The following is a 16,977-nucleotide window of genomic DNA, read 5'->3' as shown; positions in this document are numbered from 1 at the left end:
TTATTATGTGCATTATTTGTTTCCTAAATTAAAATATACTCCTATGCAGTGATCATGTGATATTTATATAATCAAGAATTAATGCTCTTCAAAGCCAACCAGCATATACAGATTATACTTGACAATGAGAACTGAATTTACTCAATTGTTAAGAAATCTAGAGTGCCATTAAAAACCTTACCTTTTAAATTTTTTCATCGTGGTGAGACTTTCATAAGCCTTCTAAAATATACATTATTGTCAAGCAAATAAACAACACTTAAAGTCAGCTACATACGATACTCGGAGTAAATGATTAGAATTTTATTTTTGGAAACAAAGAGAAGTAATTTGTTACATTGCTACATATTTTTATGTCACAATTGGGGAAAACAGAATAAAGTGAAAAGTAGTTCTCTTCCTTGTGCCTGCTATGAATGCAAGATATTTCTGTTCTTTGAGTTTAGCATTGGAGAATTACTGAAGTACCCGTGCATTAAATGAATGCACATTCTAGCTGCGGAGCACTGGCTTTGCTTCCTGTCCTCACGGCACTCAAATGCCCTGTCCCCTGCCCTCTGCAGCATCTTATTGCGCAGAAGTGATGGGGTCAAGCAGCTGAGCAGGATCTCATGGACAGGCCCAGGAGTGTGGTTTGAGAAGATTGCCGTATGCACGCCTGCCCCCTTGTACCCGGCCCTGGATGGCCCCCGCAGCCAGAGCAGCGCTCTGACCTGAGTATCCTGCCCACTGGTTCACACATGAGATGGAAACCGGGGGAATCAGACTGGTGACAGTATTAACTTGTAGAGTCATCAGATGCATTTTAGCACCTAGTCGTGAATCAGCCCACATGCTAGGTGGCAGAGCATATGCCGAAGCAGCCTCCTCCCTTGAGAGTCATGTACCTCAGTGGTGGACACAGAGCCGTACCAGGCAAATGCCTGACTGCTGTGATGAGCATAAGACAGGAGGAAGGACACGTGGGGCTGGGCAGACAGGAGTTGGCTGTGCCAGGCAGAGGCATGAACAGCTTCACGAAGGACAGCCTCTTATGCTGAGTCCAGGACGGCCTGACCTGCCGGGGGTGGGATGTGGGCATCACGAGTCAAGGCTGCAGCACCATGAGGCTTCAAGAGGCAGGGAAAAGGCACCACAGGGTCCAGGATGCTCCATGGCGGGATGGTAGGAGAGCAGAAGGGCCCACGAAGCCCAGGCCAGGACGGGAGGACCTTGAATGTCAGGCTAAGGAGTTCAGCCACAGTCATCTGCCCAAGGAGCCAGAAAATGAAAAAGTTCTAAGAGACAGGGGTGACCATGTCTGCACAGAGAACAGGACCAAGGAAGACAGCCCCATCGGGAGGCCACGAGTCGTCTGCGGAGAGAGTGAGGCAGACCCGGGGCAGGACCGAGCAGGAAGGACAAGCGGGCAAGGGATAGCGTGCCAAGGGTGAGGGAGGCAGAGGAGACACAGGTGACGTGGAATCTGGGGTCACTGCAGCTGGCACACCCCGGGAGCTCACCACCCCGGGCACAGTGCCAAGTGCATCACGGCCATTGTGTGTACTGTCTCATGGCATCTTCACACGAGCAGTACCAGCTACATACCATTATTTTACCTCTTCTAGAAAAGAGAAGCCATTTATAAAAGCATTATTAGAGATAGGACATGTAGTTAAAAAATAAAAGTTGCAAATCAGGAAGATAGGAAAATTCTAGAAAATACATAACACAAAACTGGGGGGTCTACAGGCGAGAATCAGCCAACCCATGAGGACACTAGAAAATTTCCATACACCAAAAAAATTAGCTAAGGAAGAGGCGACTTAACAATCAACCAACATAGTTAATTTAACAACCATACAAAGACCCTGTACCTTACAACTGGAGGATATGCATTCTATCAGGAAACCTTTTACAAAATGGATCATGCGTCAGGCCACAAACCAGTCAACAGATTTCAAAGAATTAACCATGTGAGTCTTTGTGACCACATATAGGCAAGTTACAGGGCAATACAAAAAGAGAAATGAATGTTTCCCATACATGTGCAAATTAGAAATTCTAAGTAATTCATAGGTTGAAGAAGAAATCATGACAGACACTAACAATGCATAGAACGAAGCCTTATTGAAAAGACTACCCATTAAAACGTGGAAAAAAAAGAAGTCAGTAAGGAACTTTATAGCATCAGTTGTGATTACATTAGACAAGAAGAAATGCTGAAAAGAATAAGCTGTGAAACTTGAAAGTTAAGAAAAGAGGATAATAAGGTAGAACAGAAAAATTAACGAAATTGAAAATAAAGGTGCAGTAGGCTGACCTGTGAACCTCAAAAAGAATCACAGCAGCTCTCAGTTCAAGATAAAATAGCTGAATGGAGAGTGAGGCTGCTGCACAAGCCTCGCCCAGACAGTCACCTGACGAGGCCAGGAAGCAGTGCTCCTGGGAGGACATTCGCCAGACCCAGAACGTCCAGAAGTTAACACCCAGGATGTCTAGGGCATAATGCAAAATTACCTTACAAACCAAAAAAAAAATTCTACACACTCTCAAAAAAAAGTTAGTTGAGTCTGACCCCAAAATGAAACAGATTTTGGAACTGATAGGCAAGGATTTTAAAAGGACTATTATAATTATCCTCAGTGAATTAACAGAAGCACATTTTTAATTACTGAAAATCTCAGCAGAGAAATGGGAAATCTCAGCAGAAAAATAGAAAGAATAAAAAGAACTAAGTAGAAACTCCTGGATGGAAGAATAAAAAAATTCACTGGACAGACTTGACAGTCAAATAATGACAAAGGAAAGACAAAGTGACTCTGGTGATAGATCAGTAGAATTATTCATGGTGAACAGAGAGAAGAAAATTTTAAGTGACTAGAGCATCAGAGATGGTTAAATAATGTCAGACGTCCCAATATATATGCAATGGGAATACCAGGAGGAGAGGAGAGCGATAAAGGAGTAGAAGAAATATTTGGCAAATTGATGGCTAAAGATTGGTGAAGATACAGATTTGTAAATACGAAATACTCTGCAAACATCAAACAAATACAAAGAAGTCCAATTTAAAGTGCATTGTGGTCAAACTGTTCAAAACCAAAGACAACAAATAAACCTTGAAAGCAAAAAAAGAAAATTGCATGGAAACACTTCAATTAAGAGCTGACTTTTTATAGGAAACCATGGTGATCAGAAGAGATTGGAACAAAATTTCAAGATCCTAAAGAAAAGAAAACTTTCAACCTAGAAATCTATATTAAGAGAAAATACCCTTCAAGAATGAAAGTTCACTGAAGACATTTTCAGATAAAAGTTAAAACAATTGATTGCCAGCAAATCCATCTAACCAAAAAATCCTAAAGTTCTTCAAGAAGTAGGAAAATGATATCTGATGGGAATGCAGATCCTGGAAAAAGAAGGAAAAGCATCAGAAATGATAGATAGTGGGTAAATACAAAAGACAGTTTTTTCTTTGTAACTTTTTCTTCCTGATTTCTTTCTAAAGGCTATATAAATGATAAAAATATCACTAAATGTGTTATAACAATGATCATAACGTCCTGTGGAATATAGGAAGTATGTCACTGTAACACATAGTTATAACAGCACGGGACTGGGTGTGGACCTGAACACCTGACAGATTTCTCTATTTTAGGAGAAGCAGTGCACCAGCACCTCTTGGAAGGCTGTGAAAAGTTAAGAGTCTGTAATGTCTAGGATAATCACTAAAAGGAAGGCAAAGAGGTAGAGCTAAAAATAGGGAAATTAAAATTCTTAAAATGCATTCAAACAATAAAATGAAAGGCAGGAAACCAGAAGTGGAGGAGACAAGTACACAACACACCGAGCAGAGCCAGTGACAGGCCCAGCCCAGCCCCACCAGTGATTCCACCGACCGTGCAGACGGTGCATTTACCAGGGTGGACTCAGTGATACGGGCCACAGAAATGCCTTAATGGGCTTTACAAGACAAATCACGTACAGAGTATTCTTTGATCCAGTGACTTTAAATTAAAAATCTCTAAAAATAACAGGGCCAGAATAACTGTACATATTTGGAAATTAACACATTTCTAAATAATCACTGGGCCCAGCAGTCATCACAGAGAAAATCAGAAATAATTCAATCTGGATAATAATGTAATTCAGCCTATCAAAATTTGTGAGATGTAGCTAACACCATCCACAGAGGGAAATTTTTAGCTTTAACAATTTTATTAGAAAGGATAGAGAGTCAAAACAAAGATCAAAGCGCCCACCTTAACAAACTTGAGAAAATTGAAGCCAAAACAAGTAGAAGAAAGACATAAGAAAGAACATAATTCTACAAATTAGTTTGAAGAAAGAGGACCATTTGAATGAACCCAGTCTGCGCCGTTTTTCATTGAACTGTGGTGTGAAATGCCTTCACCGTCAGACTGCCCAGTGCTGCCGCCTTCACCCAGAAGGAGGGCACTTTGTCTTCTCCCCATTTGCGTGCTCTGTCTCTCCACCAGCCATCCTGTCTCTGGAAAAGTTAACCCTGTCAGTTGTAGTATTTGTACACACACACACGTGCGTCCATATCTCCATCTACATGGATACCAGTCAGTGTGTTTTATTAATTTTCTCAGGGGATGTTTGAAATCTCCATTGATTGTACAAAGAACCAGTGTCCCCAAGGATACGTATAGATTCCAAGATATTCCTGACAGCGAAGTTGCCAGTTCTCCAGGAGTAATAAAGGAAGCTTGTGGGCAAAATGGAAACAATCCTGCAGAAGGTGGCCGTAGGGCTGTGCATGGGTACAGATTTCACCCCAGTTTCAGATATAGGAAAGCGGTGCTAATTGTCACCTGCTCCTTATTCTAGAGGGTTTCTTAATCTGCTCTGTGTGTCTACTCTGCGTGTTCAGCTGGAGAAAGTTCTAGAATGTCTTAGAGATTTTGTGGGTATATGCCCCTGAGTAGAGTAGGACGATTCAGAGAGGAGCTTCACATGAGTTCGTATTGCGAGGAGCTGATCTATTTCACCACATTTAAAGGACCCTTTGATGAAACGCAGGATGTATTCTTGTCAGAACTAGTCAATTCATTTTGTGTAACTGTCCAGTCAAAAGCCTTGGGTGACTTCCTTGAAGTTTCATGTTTCCTTTTCATTTCCTCTCTTGTAGATAAAGAATTCATCTACAGAGAACAGAAAGGAAGTGTGATACTGCGGAATGTGGAAACAAATACTTCTACAGTGTTAATAGAAGGCAAAAAAATTGTAAGTATTCTCTTTAATGACCAGGATAATTTCCGTTTCCCCCCTCAAGTCAATAAAGCAGAAAATGACTTTAGGTTTCAAACTTTAGTATAGCTGAGCAGAAGCAATGAACTTGTAATACTATAGGCTGAGCAAGTAAAGATAATGTGAAATTGAAACCACACTAATTTAATCAGATGAAAGCAGTTTCTTTCTGTGTGCGGGGAAATTTCTCTGCAGGTGTTGGAAACAAGTGTTGCGTATCATATATAATTGAAAGATAAAGTCCTCGGGCTTCACACATTTACAGAACAATTGCAATAATGCACAGAGAATAGTTCAGGAGACCTGCTCAATCTCTTTAAAAAAAAAATCATGTCCACATGCAGAGAATATTAATTTAGGCTGACTGTACTCACTCTGATATTAAGTGAAGTTTAAGCTTAAAAGAAGTACTGAGTCGATATGAATATCACTGCTTTATAATCTGAGAAAACCTGTTTTTCCAAAGATTTAAAATGACAGTAGGATTTGGAGTTCATGGACAGCTAAAGATATTTATTAACAACATTGCCTGAATTACATACAAAAATCAATCTAAAGAGAATTAATTTTTCTACAATATGTCCATGCCCATTATTAGAAAGAATCCATCCTCAACTTTGGGAGTCCATTATTTTCTTTCCCAATACGTGGGGAAACCTGAGGAAGATGCTAAAGCTAAGTCTGTGCATAAAGCAAGAATTGAAACAGGTCACAGATCTGAACGAGAACAATCCACACTCCACACAGCTCTGGTGTGAATTAGACACACTGGAATCTAGGATCCTGGACCCCAGGGATTACAGGAGGCCGTAGGAAAACACCAGTCAGCTCCCTGGTTTTACAGGTAAGGGTTCTGGGCCCAGGGTCAGTGCTTGAGCTTTTCAGAGTCCTGCATGGGCCAGGTGTGATTCCAGCCGGTCCCCGGAACCTCTGTCCCAGGGACAAGAAACGGTGGATGGATGGCTCCATTTCTGTCCCACCCCTGGGCCCATGGCTATGCTGCTCTCCTTCTCTCCCATCCTTGGGAGCACTTACCGTGCTATGTCCATAGTTTTATTTCTTTTCTTTTTACTGTAAAGCTTCCTTTTCCTTAAAAAAATTTTTTTTACTGAGTTTTAGTATTAAATGGGTCACACCCTTTACGTGGCCTGTTTGCTGGTGTAAGGGGGCTCTGGCAAGGTGGCAGAGAGGCGCACTTCCCGAAATGGTAGCTTTATTGAATCGTAGTATTCCACCAAGTGAGACCCAGAATGAATGGATGTGGCCTGTGTTTCTGCGTTGTAAAAAGCATCTTTGCGAGAATTACTCTCCTAAGAAAATACGATTTAACCCACTTAAAAATACTGAAGTTGCAGAAATGGTTTTCTAATATTAATCGAGAAGAGAAAATGATCAGACGGTTGCTGAGGATAAGTGCCTTTTAATGTCAGAATGTTATCGATATTTCCTGTGAGCATGTCAGGTTAGTAAAAGCAGGGTGCTGTTCATACAGCTGCACTTAGTGATGAAATACAGGAACATGAGCTGCCTTCTCTTCCTCAAATCAATAGCTTGTGACAGATCATATATTTTAACTGACGTTTTTTTTAGCCGAGTAATAAGGCGACTTCAAAAACCACACTGGGTAAAGAAAAAGGAAAACACCCTCGTCTTGCTAATTGGCACTTATTCCATAGAACTGCAGTTGTTTTTTCTTAAATTGTCATTTATTCACTCGTATTACAAACAGTTTTGAGCACCCAGTGTGTACAGCCTGATCGTTATTATTCATGATCATGCCTAGTTTATTCCTGTCTCAAAGCTACATGTAAGCGCTCCTATAAACAGACCCCAAAAGGAGGAAACGTCCATTTAGGGGCCTGCAGATGATGCAGAACATGGAAGCACCGGGTTTAAGTAAGTTCTTGTGCCTTAATTGCTCCTTTTCCGGGTCAGAGCTGCTGTCTCCTCCACCGGCCTGGACTACGGGCCTTCTGGGGCGTCCAGCATGGACTGTCGGTCTGCTCTCTGTGTGGACAAGGCAGAGCGTGGTGTGTGGAGGGCCCCGAGTTGGCAGAATCCAGCTGCAGCTACCAGAGCAGGAGTGGAGAGCGGTGGCTCTCTTGTTCTGCCCTCTGGCCTTTGTGGCGACTGGCCAGGTGGTCTCTTCTCATTGGGAATCCAGAGGGGAAGGGTGGTGCCCCATGCGAGGCCAGCTGTGATTTTTAGGTCGGTCTATAAAACAATCAGAAACTGGCAGAAAAACAGAAGCGAAGCAGTGAATGTGGGGGTCAGCAGAATTTTAAAATACTCCCTACAACCTTGTCCTCTGACTTCATTCTCTTTCCCGGGTCACTAAGTGCAGACCCTTCACGCACAAGGTCACACTGGGGTATCCAAGTGTTTGAGTTCAGCTCCTGCTGGCTCCGAGTGACTTCCCGGGATGCACCAGTGGAAGGGGATGCCAACAAATGCTCAGCAGTGAGAGGGCCTCAGGCCAGTTGTAGGGTCTCCAGGCCCCTCCATCCCCCGTCTCTGGAGCACTGAGAGGGTGGGGAGGGTGTACGTCCCGTGCTGCGTGTGGCGCAGTGTATCAGGCCAGACCGGGGAGCCTGGCAGCATGGAGCTCAGGTGGGGAGGAGAGAGGGGCAGCCCAAGCAGGGCCACAGGGTGGCAGTGGGCTCTGTGTCGCTCACCCTTGAGCCCTTTCCCATGGGGGTGGGGGCCAGGCTACTCCCCAGAGACAGGCTGTGTCTTCCAAGCTGGTGTTACCGCCAGTCTCTCCGTGTCTAGAGATAAATCATGAAGCCTAAACCAACTTTCAACTGAACTGAAGATTTTATATCCCAGGAATTCCAGGACACTGTATTTTATACTCTTATTTTTAAAATAAACATCAAACTTTATGTATTTTATTTTTATGCTCCTATAAGGCTCTTTTGTCAGCAAAATCAACAAATTATAAAAAGGTCTTTGTTCCATTATGGATCCCATTTTTACCCCTGAAAAATGGAAATGCTGTAAATGTGGTGCATGGACCCAAGTGGGTCTTTGGGTATTTGGACAATGGTTGCCTGGCTTCTGAAAAACCTCGTCAATCTTTCTCTGCTGAGTGAAACAATGGCTTCTTTTTCCTTCCTTCCATCTCTCCGTCTTCCTTTTCTCTCTCTCTCCCTCTCTCCCACCCTCTGTTTCTGTCTCTGTCTCTTTTCAGTAGAAGTGCATTTAAAATGGACTTAGTGCATTTTGCTGAGCTGAAGCAGATAGATTTCATGGTGTCTGTAATTCTTAAGGGAATTCAGCACCATCTCTCCAGTTCTCCTAACACATAGCAGAGCAGAAGTTCTCAGCAGAACTGCATCTCATAGGCAGGTGGTTCAGCACTTGGCTTGAGAATCAGATATGGAAAGCAGAACGGTTTTGGAAATTCGAACTTCTTTTCTCAGGTGAGGAAGCCCAGGTGGTCCACAGACAGGCTGGCTTGACCTCCCTCCCACCGCTGCTGGCCTAGCGCCCGTTCAGAATCAGTCTCTCTTTTCACGTGTGGCATTCATACTTAATATGTCCTTTTTGTTAATAATACCAGTGGTGACAAGAAGTGGTAAGGTTGACACAGTCATTCATTGTATCCTTTAAATTGTTCCAGGTATTTGGAAAGCAACTTAGCAATACGTTGAAGACCAATAGAAATATTTATGCATCCTAGCACATTCCAGGGGATTTTTCATAAATAAATAACCTAAAAAATGGCAAGAAATAGTGAAAATATCTGAATTGAGAAATAAGTAAATAAGGATACATGAAATATCATGGAGCCATGAAAATAAGAGTTATGAAGACTATGTAGTGATATGAAAATATGTATGACATTATACTAAATCAACACAGAAAACTATGATACTACACTTACACGTCAGGTAACAATGGGCGGCACCAGCGCTGTGTATTGAAAAGCTAGGCAGTGAACATGGAAGCATGGAAACACGCATCCTGTTGAGTGGAGAGATTGTGTATATTACTTTTCAGTGTGGTGAATTCTATAATTGCTGTTTCAATGCAGTTTATTCAATAATTTTAATCAGATCTCTATAAATTACATCTCAAAGAGATTACACTTCCCCCAATGATGTATATTAGGTTTATGTCAAGTTTTCTCACTTTTTATGTCTTCTTTTAATTACTAATCTATTTGTTTTAATTACTTATTTAAATGACTAAGTTAACATGTAAATAAAAAGTCTTTCTTTCATTAATTTATTCAATCCTTTGATTTCATATAATCATTGGACTGTAGAATTTGAATTTTTATGTCTCTAAAAAGTAATGAATTCTGACTCCTCACAGAGAGGGACATAATTGCAAATATCTTTAGACCCATTTGGGAATCAAGAAGAGAAATATGGTCTCATTCGTGCCACAGAGGACCTTCAGCTTATGGTTGACATTAGAATGTGAGACCACTTTTTTTTTTACGTCATGCAGTATAGTTGACTCTCAATGAATTTTCACTTCATTGTGTCTCGCTGAACTTCCATGAAGGGCTCTGTGTGCGGGTGCCCTCCTGGCGGGCGGAGCGGGGCGCCCGACCTCGTGCAGCCCGCAGAGCCCGTGGGCGGGGCTCAGGGCGGGGCTCCCAGGCGAGCTCCGCCCTCCGCATACTTTACTGAATTTTCACACCAGCCTCACATATGAGGTGGATACAGATGGAGGCACAGAGGAGGTAGGAAATTCTCTAAATTTCACATAGTAAATAGTGAAGCAGAATACATATCACAGGCTTTTTGAATCCACGAGACAAGCTTAAAATGATCAGATTTTATATAGGAACAGCATAGAGAGCAGTGAAAGAATGAAAAGCTCAGTATATTACAGTACAAATGAGTATTTGATAAGTGAAAAACACCGGGGGAAATAATGGTGCATTTAGCAAACAATGTCGGCATGACTATCTGCAAGGAAATAATGTCTCAGTTCAGAATTACACGAAATTAAATTCCAGTTGGATTAAAAGTATAGATGTTAAAAAGAATCCACCAGAAGAAAATTTTAAAAATATGAAATCCAGAAGTTATCAAAAACATAGCCTTATTTAACTTGCCATATAAATGTTTTAAATTTTAATTTTGAAAAGGCAAAACCAGTAGACAAATAATGGATAATATTTCTGATGTGAGTAACAAACGAAAGGCTGATATCTATAATCGACAAAGAGTTCTTCCAAATTTATCAGAACTAGATGATCTAGCAGAAAATGGACAAACATATTGCAGGAATAACTCAGGCAAACCTGAAACCAGGACCTGCTTTGCTTGGGAAATTTGTCTTTGATTCACAAAGTCTTGGAGCCAAAGTTTAGGAACGTGCTGGGTGGTGGTTGCTGCTGTTATTTGCATGTCCACCTGGCGCAAAGGTAGACCTATAGCCTGCAATTTCCACAACCCTTGGTGCCACGGGCACTGGGATGGCCAGAAATGCATGAAATGGTGTCAAGAGTATGGCAGTGATGAGCTACTAAGTCACCTAATGAAAGTCTTACTCTCTCAGGTGGGGTCATTAGCAGCTGACCCTCCATTAGGGACTGACCTTTACTGATTTCTGAAGTGTAGGAAATTGTGCTCCTTTCTGGGCTCTGCTGGTATAATCTTTAGGTCAGGAACATTATTGCGCTCTTCTAAGAGCTGAGGATATGTTCATCCATTTATTCACTCAGTAAGTGTTCATGGAGCACCTGCCCTGTGCCAGTCCCTGTTAGGCACTGGGAATGCAGGTGGGACAAAACAAACTAAAATTCTCCTCTTGACGTTCAGGCCTGGCCATGAGAGTATCAGATGATCGGAATTATCCTCGTAACATGAACAACTCTAAAACAGGACAGAATAAAGGGAAAACAAAAAACAAGCTCATACATTGGAGCACAGACAGTTCGCAGCTGTGATCCACGAGAAGCCCAGCCGTCCCCTGAGCTGAATGTTGTTGCTGGACTTCAGAACAAGGAGAAGGAGCTCAGTTCTTCGGTCCGGCTGAGCTGAGGAGACAGATCCGAGTCTGGGGGAAGTGATGGCTGCAGTTTATGCGACAGAGGACGCGAGAGGTGACAGCCAGCTGGATGACACTTGACAGACCCGCACAGGGCTCCCCTTGGGAGACTGGTTCATCACTGACCTTCCTGTATGCAGAGTGAAGCTCCCCAGGCAAAGTAAAGTTCCAAGTCAAGGAAAGCACAGGACACTCTAAGGCGAGGAGCCCCCAGGGCCCCTGCACTGCCAGGAATCACTGACATGCTTCCCGGCCGTGAGGCGCAACGCAGAGACCCCAGAAGGCCAGCCCCTTAGGACGGAGGTCCAGTCCGCTCTACAAGGCTAGCTATTGCAGAATTGCCTTGAGAACATCTTAAAAATAAACCTTGAAAGACTCAAATCAATCCACATGTAATTAACTGTCATAAAATCTCCAACATTCTTTGAAGGAGCCCAAAAAACCCAAGATTGAACAAGAGAAAATACAAAATATCTGGTGTTAACTTTTTAAAAAATTGCTATATATACTCAGAAGCAGGGAAACATGACCCATAATAAGGAGAAAGATCACTCAATAGAAACAGACCTGCAGATAACAGAGACAAGAGAATTAGCAGAAAAACACATTTATTTAAATATATATATTCCCAGTGCTCAAGGAAATAAAACCATGGCCATGATGATAAGAGAAATCTGAGTTATAAAATAAAATTTCTAGATATGAAAGATAAAATATAAAAAAATAAATTAAATAATTTCTGTATTAGTAACAGAGTGAACACTAAATCTGTTAGGGAAAAAAAAGACTAACTTTTAATAGCAATAGAAAATGTCCAAAATGAAAAACAGAAACTATCCAAAATGAAGAACAAAAACTGAAAGAAAGCGTGCCCAGTGCCTCAGTGACATGTTGAGCGATAGAAAGAAGACTAATACACCTGTTATTTAAGGCTCATCGAGAGAAGAAAGACAAAACAAACTTTTGAAGAAATAATGACTTATTTTTAAAAATTTGATACAAGAATTCAATAAACCACAAGCATAATAAACAAAGAAAACCACACCAAAGGATAGTATAATCAAGTTCCTAAAAACTAGTGGCAAACAGAACCTTAATGGCAGCCAAAGGAAAGAAACATGATCTACAGAAAAAAAAAACCAGCAATGACAGTGGACTTCTTGCCAGACTCTGCAAGCCAGACGACAGTGGAGTGGTATTGGTAAGGTACTGGGAGAAAAATAAAACTCCACCTAGAATTCTAGATGCAGCAGAAAATATCTTTCAAAAATAAAGAACTTGGAGAATTCAGTGGTCACACACCTGCCCTTGGAGAAATTGAAGGGATGTTCTTTGGAGTCAGAAAGAATATATCAAACGAAAAGCTGGGGCTACATAATAGAATGACAAGTGCCAGGAATGCTAAATATGGGCAGTGTGTAGGTAGGCTTTTGGTGGAAATGTAAGTAAAATGAATTTCTAGTCCTGTAAACAGTACATCCGTCTTTTCGTAGAAGAGACTTTAAATGTGGTGAGATAGACCAGCTCTCCTAAATGTAACCTAATATAAGACTTCTGCCTAAATCCTTTCTCCTATCTAAGCATTGGCATATAACCCACAAACATACACACACAAAATCTCTGGGACATGTTAGAACTTTCTTGGGCAGGACATGAGCAGAAATCTAATGCGATATAAGGTGGAAGATTTCCTACATCATTCTGTCCACAAGCTGCCCTTACTACTCCTGGAGGATTTTAGGATTTAATAGCCAGACCCAATTATAAGCTGCCTATGATATATACTTTAAACATAAAGGCATAGGTTAAAATTAAATGGATGTAAAAAGAGATACTGTCCAAATACTAACCAAAGTAAAGCCTGAATGGTTATATTCATATCCAACAAAATAGACTACAGAATAGAAATATTATGAGAAATAAAAAGAAATAGTTCATAATGATAAAGGAGTCAGTTCACTAAGCCATAAGCATCCTGAAGGTGTATACAACTAGCAGTAGAGCTGTAATAGTTCTGTGTTTGAACCAAACACAAAAATAGACAAATCCACAATTATAGTTGGGGATCCCAATAATCCTGAGTAATTGACATAACATGTAGAAAAAAGGATCAGTAGAGATCGAGAAGTCTTGGAGACACTGTAACCGGCAGACCTAACGGTGTTTGTGGACCACACCGCTCACCAATGGCAGAGTGCACCGAGTTTCTGGGTGCATGGGGAGTACTCGCCCAGATAGTCCATAGCCTGGGCCACTCAACAGTATATATGAAAGTTTGAAAATTATATTTGTTCCTTAACAAATGCAAAATTAAACTAGAAATCAATAACAAAAATAAATCTGGAATATATCCTGATGGTTGGAAATTAAACACCATGCTTCTAAATAAGAAATCAGCCAAAGAAAAAATCAGATGGAAATTAGATGGTATTTTTCAATGAAGGAAAATAGAAATGTGTAGTATCAAAATGTATGATATGTAGCTAAGCAACACTTAAAGGGCAATCTATAGCTTTAGGTGCTCATATTAGATCTAAGCTTTCACTTTAGGAAGCTATGGGGAAAAATGAGAAACCTAATTTCACAGAAGAAAATATAAAGAGAACAAATCAACCATACAGAAAAGAGAAAAATAAAAGAGGAAATAAAACCCAAAGCTGTTTTTTGGAAAAGATCAAGATAGTTGATCAAAAATGAAGATGAAGGAGAAAACAACCAGTATCAGGAACAGAGGAGAGGCCGTCACTACAGACACTGAAGGGATCATAGAAAATATTGTGAACAGCCTATATCAATAAATTTGACACCATAAATGAAATAAGTAAGTCCTTGAGTGATCAGATTTCACTGAAGAGAAAGTAGATAACCTAAATAGTCCTATATTGATATAAAAATATTATTAATAGTTAAAAGCACAAAGACATTGCAGGAAAAGAAAACCACAGACCACGTTCCCTCATGAACACAGGTGCAAAAATCCTCAACAAAATATTAGCAAATGGAACCTAGCAGTATATCAAAGGGGTGATGCCTCACAGCCAAATAGAGTTTATCCGGGAATACAAGTTTGGCTTAACGTCCTGAAAATCAAACAACGTAATTTACCCTATTGACAGACTGAAAAAGCAAAACAATATAATCATCTCAACAACTGCAGAAAAAGCATTTGGGAAATTTTAACACTCATTACAAAATTCAGCATTTAATTACAGAAACTCTGAGCCAGGTAGAAGTAAATGAGAATACATTCAGCCTGATAAAAGGCACCTGCAGAAACATCACGAACATCATGCTAAACAGACAAGAGTGTCGGGAGAGAGGCGAGCTGTCTGCTCGCGTGGCTGCTGCTCAGCCGTACGCCATCATTTGCCTAGAGTGTAACTAGGCTATTAAAAGAAGCAAGAAGTATCCAGCCAGGAAAGGAAGAAGAAAAAAAACTATATCCATAAAAATTAAGATTATTTAGAAAATTCCAAGGAATCTACAGAAAAATACTTGCTGGAACAATTAATGAAGTTTGGCAAGGCTGCACAACATGAGTTCAAGTTACCAAAATCAGTTCTGTTTCCATTTGTAAGCAATAAACAAGTGGATATTGATACCTTTTATATATATAAACATCAATAATACTAAATACTTGAGGATAAATTTAACAGAAAATGGGCAAGACCTGTATGCTGAAAACGATAAACATTACTGAGAAATTAAAGATGATTTTTTAACCCCTCCTTTCAAGGAACTTCCATTCTAGTGAAAGAGGCAGGCAATAAATAAGATAAATGAGTAAGATATGCATTATTTTAGATGATGATTAGGCCTGGGGAGATAAGGGAAGGGGGTTATGAAACATGAGAAGCCAGTCTGTTGAAATTTCTAGAAATCATGGCCATTGAGGACCCAGAAGGCCTCACTTAACAAGGTGACTTTAGAAAGAAATGCTGAAAGAAATTAAAACCTAGTGTTTTTAGGTGGAGGGAAGAGCAGTCTTGTTCGAGGACAAGAACGTGATCAGCTGTGCCGAGCAGAATGAGAGCCGAGACATCATGATGGCTTCAGTGGGTCTCGGGATCTGGAGGGGTTGCGGTTGAAGGGTGGTGAGAACATAATCAGAGTGAGAATAAGGAAAAACGGAGAACAGCCAGAGCACGGAAAATACTGGGAGACATGGATAGACGGTTTTCCAGACATAAAATCCACATTGCCTAAGACATGCCAGTGAGGAGCCCCTGCACCCGTCAGCAGGGAAATGGACACTGACCTACCAGGGGGCCCCACTGCACACCAACCAGAGGGTCAGTGGAAAGACAGGGACACCGGTTGCTGCCAGAGAGGGGAGGACAGGCTGCATTCCCACAGCAGCAGGGGCGGCTTTATTCCAGAAGCATTTTTGAAAAGCAATTTGGCCATGTCTCTTTACATTTTTTAAAAACTTGTAAATCATCAACCCCACCCTGAGATACCTATCCTTATAAAAGCATTAAAACCAGGAGCGCACCAGGAGAGACACTTGGATGAGTAGCTTTCCTGCCACGTGGTGTGTACCAGCGGCAGGCAGAGCACGTCCCAGCCCTGCCTCCTCATTCCTAGTGGCCACAACTAAAATCTTTCACCCCAGAATAGTACTCACCTTGCTTGGAGTGTCTGCAACATGTGCATAGGGGCGAACGTCGAGCTGCCCACTGCCTTCCGGTCTCAGCGCTTATATTGCCAAGACACGTGATCCCTTTGTGGTCTGTGTGGTGCCATGTTTTTCACATTTTCATGCTTTTTGTTCATGTTTATGCCATTTAAATGGCCCCCACGAATAATGCGGAAGGGCAGGCTGGTGTTCCTGATGCCAGTAAGGCCGTTCTGTGCCTTAGGGAGAAAACGCGTATTAGGGGAGTTACATTCAGGCATGAGCTGCAGTGCTGTTAACCGTTGGTTTGGTGTAAATGAGTCAACAATACGTATTCAGTCAGATGTGTTTAAACAGAAACACACCTCAGACAATGTTATGTCAGTACATATGATCTGGGTGACAAAATGCTGTGACCAGAGGCTGGCAGGAACCTAACCCTGAATTTCCTCTAAGAGCAGTTTGATTCCATGTTTTGTGGAGATTTTCAGGAGCATAACTGCCGTGAATAACAAGAATCCTACGCAGCCACCCATTAGTGTGGACTGAGTAAATTAAGATACATCTGCACCATGGAATATGGTGCTTTAAACGTGCAAGCTTTGGAGATCACTAATCCAGGCTAGACCAACTGCCACATGCGAGCCCCAGGGGTGAGAGAGGTGTCCGTGACCTACTTTTAGCTGTGGTACATTCTCCCGTGGCTGTACGATCACCCACAGAGGGGCACACACCAGGTGGGCAGCAGGGCGTTCTTCCCAGTGGGAGTGGGGGTCTGTGCAGCAGTGTGAGTGGAGCAGAGAAGGTGGAGGGGCTCTAGGTGAACAGAGCATTTCTGATCATTTCATTTATGTAAAATCACCAGTGTACTTGAATTCCAAGGGATAAATGATAGCTAGTCCTTTATATACAGACTTGTGGGTCCGTGTCCATGACGGTGAAAAGGCAAGTTGTGAAATAATGTGTAGAACGTGTCTATTTTAGGAACAAATCCCCTACGTGTAAGAATGAGCAAAGGAAAGTGTGTTTAAAGATACAAAGAGATTGGGAGCTTTGTGGGCAAAGGTTGTTTTTATATTTTTTTCTAA

The 16,977-nt window shown here is 41.5% G+C and overlaps 1 protein-coding gene across 5 annotated transcripts in view; it reads left to right on the top strand.

Annotated features, from left to right (window-relative positions):
* The window catches only part of DPP6 (dipeptidyl peptidase like 6), an 863,884-nt gene that overhangs the window by 592,118 nt on the left and 254,789 nt on the right, over window positions 1-16,977 (top strand). For all 5 annotated transcript variants that reach the window (XM_073238157.1, XM_073238156.1, XM_073238155.1 and 2 more), the window contains exon 4: window positions 5,138-5,232. In XM_073238157.1, coding sequence (XP_073094258.1) covers window positions 5,138-5,232 — 95 coding nt within the window. The remainder of the gene's footprint in view (window positions 1-5,137; window positions 5,233-16,977) is intronic.

The sequence above is a fragment of the Manis javanica genome, chromosome 6, assembly GCF_040802235.1.
Source record: "Manis javanica isolate MJ-LG chromosome 6, MJ_LKY, whole genome shotgun sequence".
Taxonomy (NCBI): Eukaryota; Metazoa; Chordata; class Mammalia; order Pholidota; family Manidae; genus Manis; species Manis javanica.
This window is presented reverse-complemented; position numbering and strand designations above follow the sequence as displayed.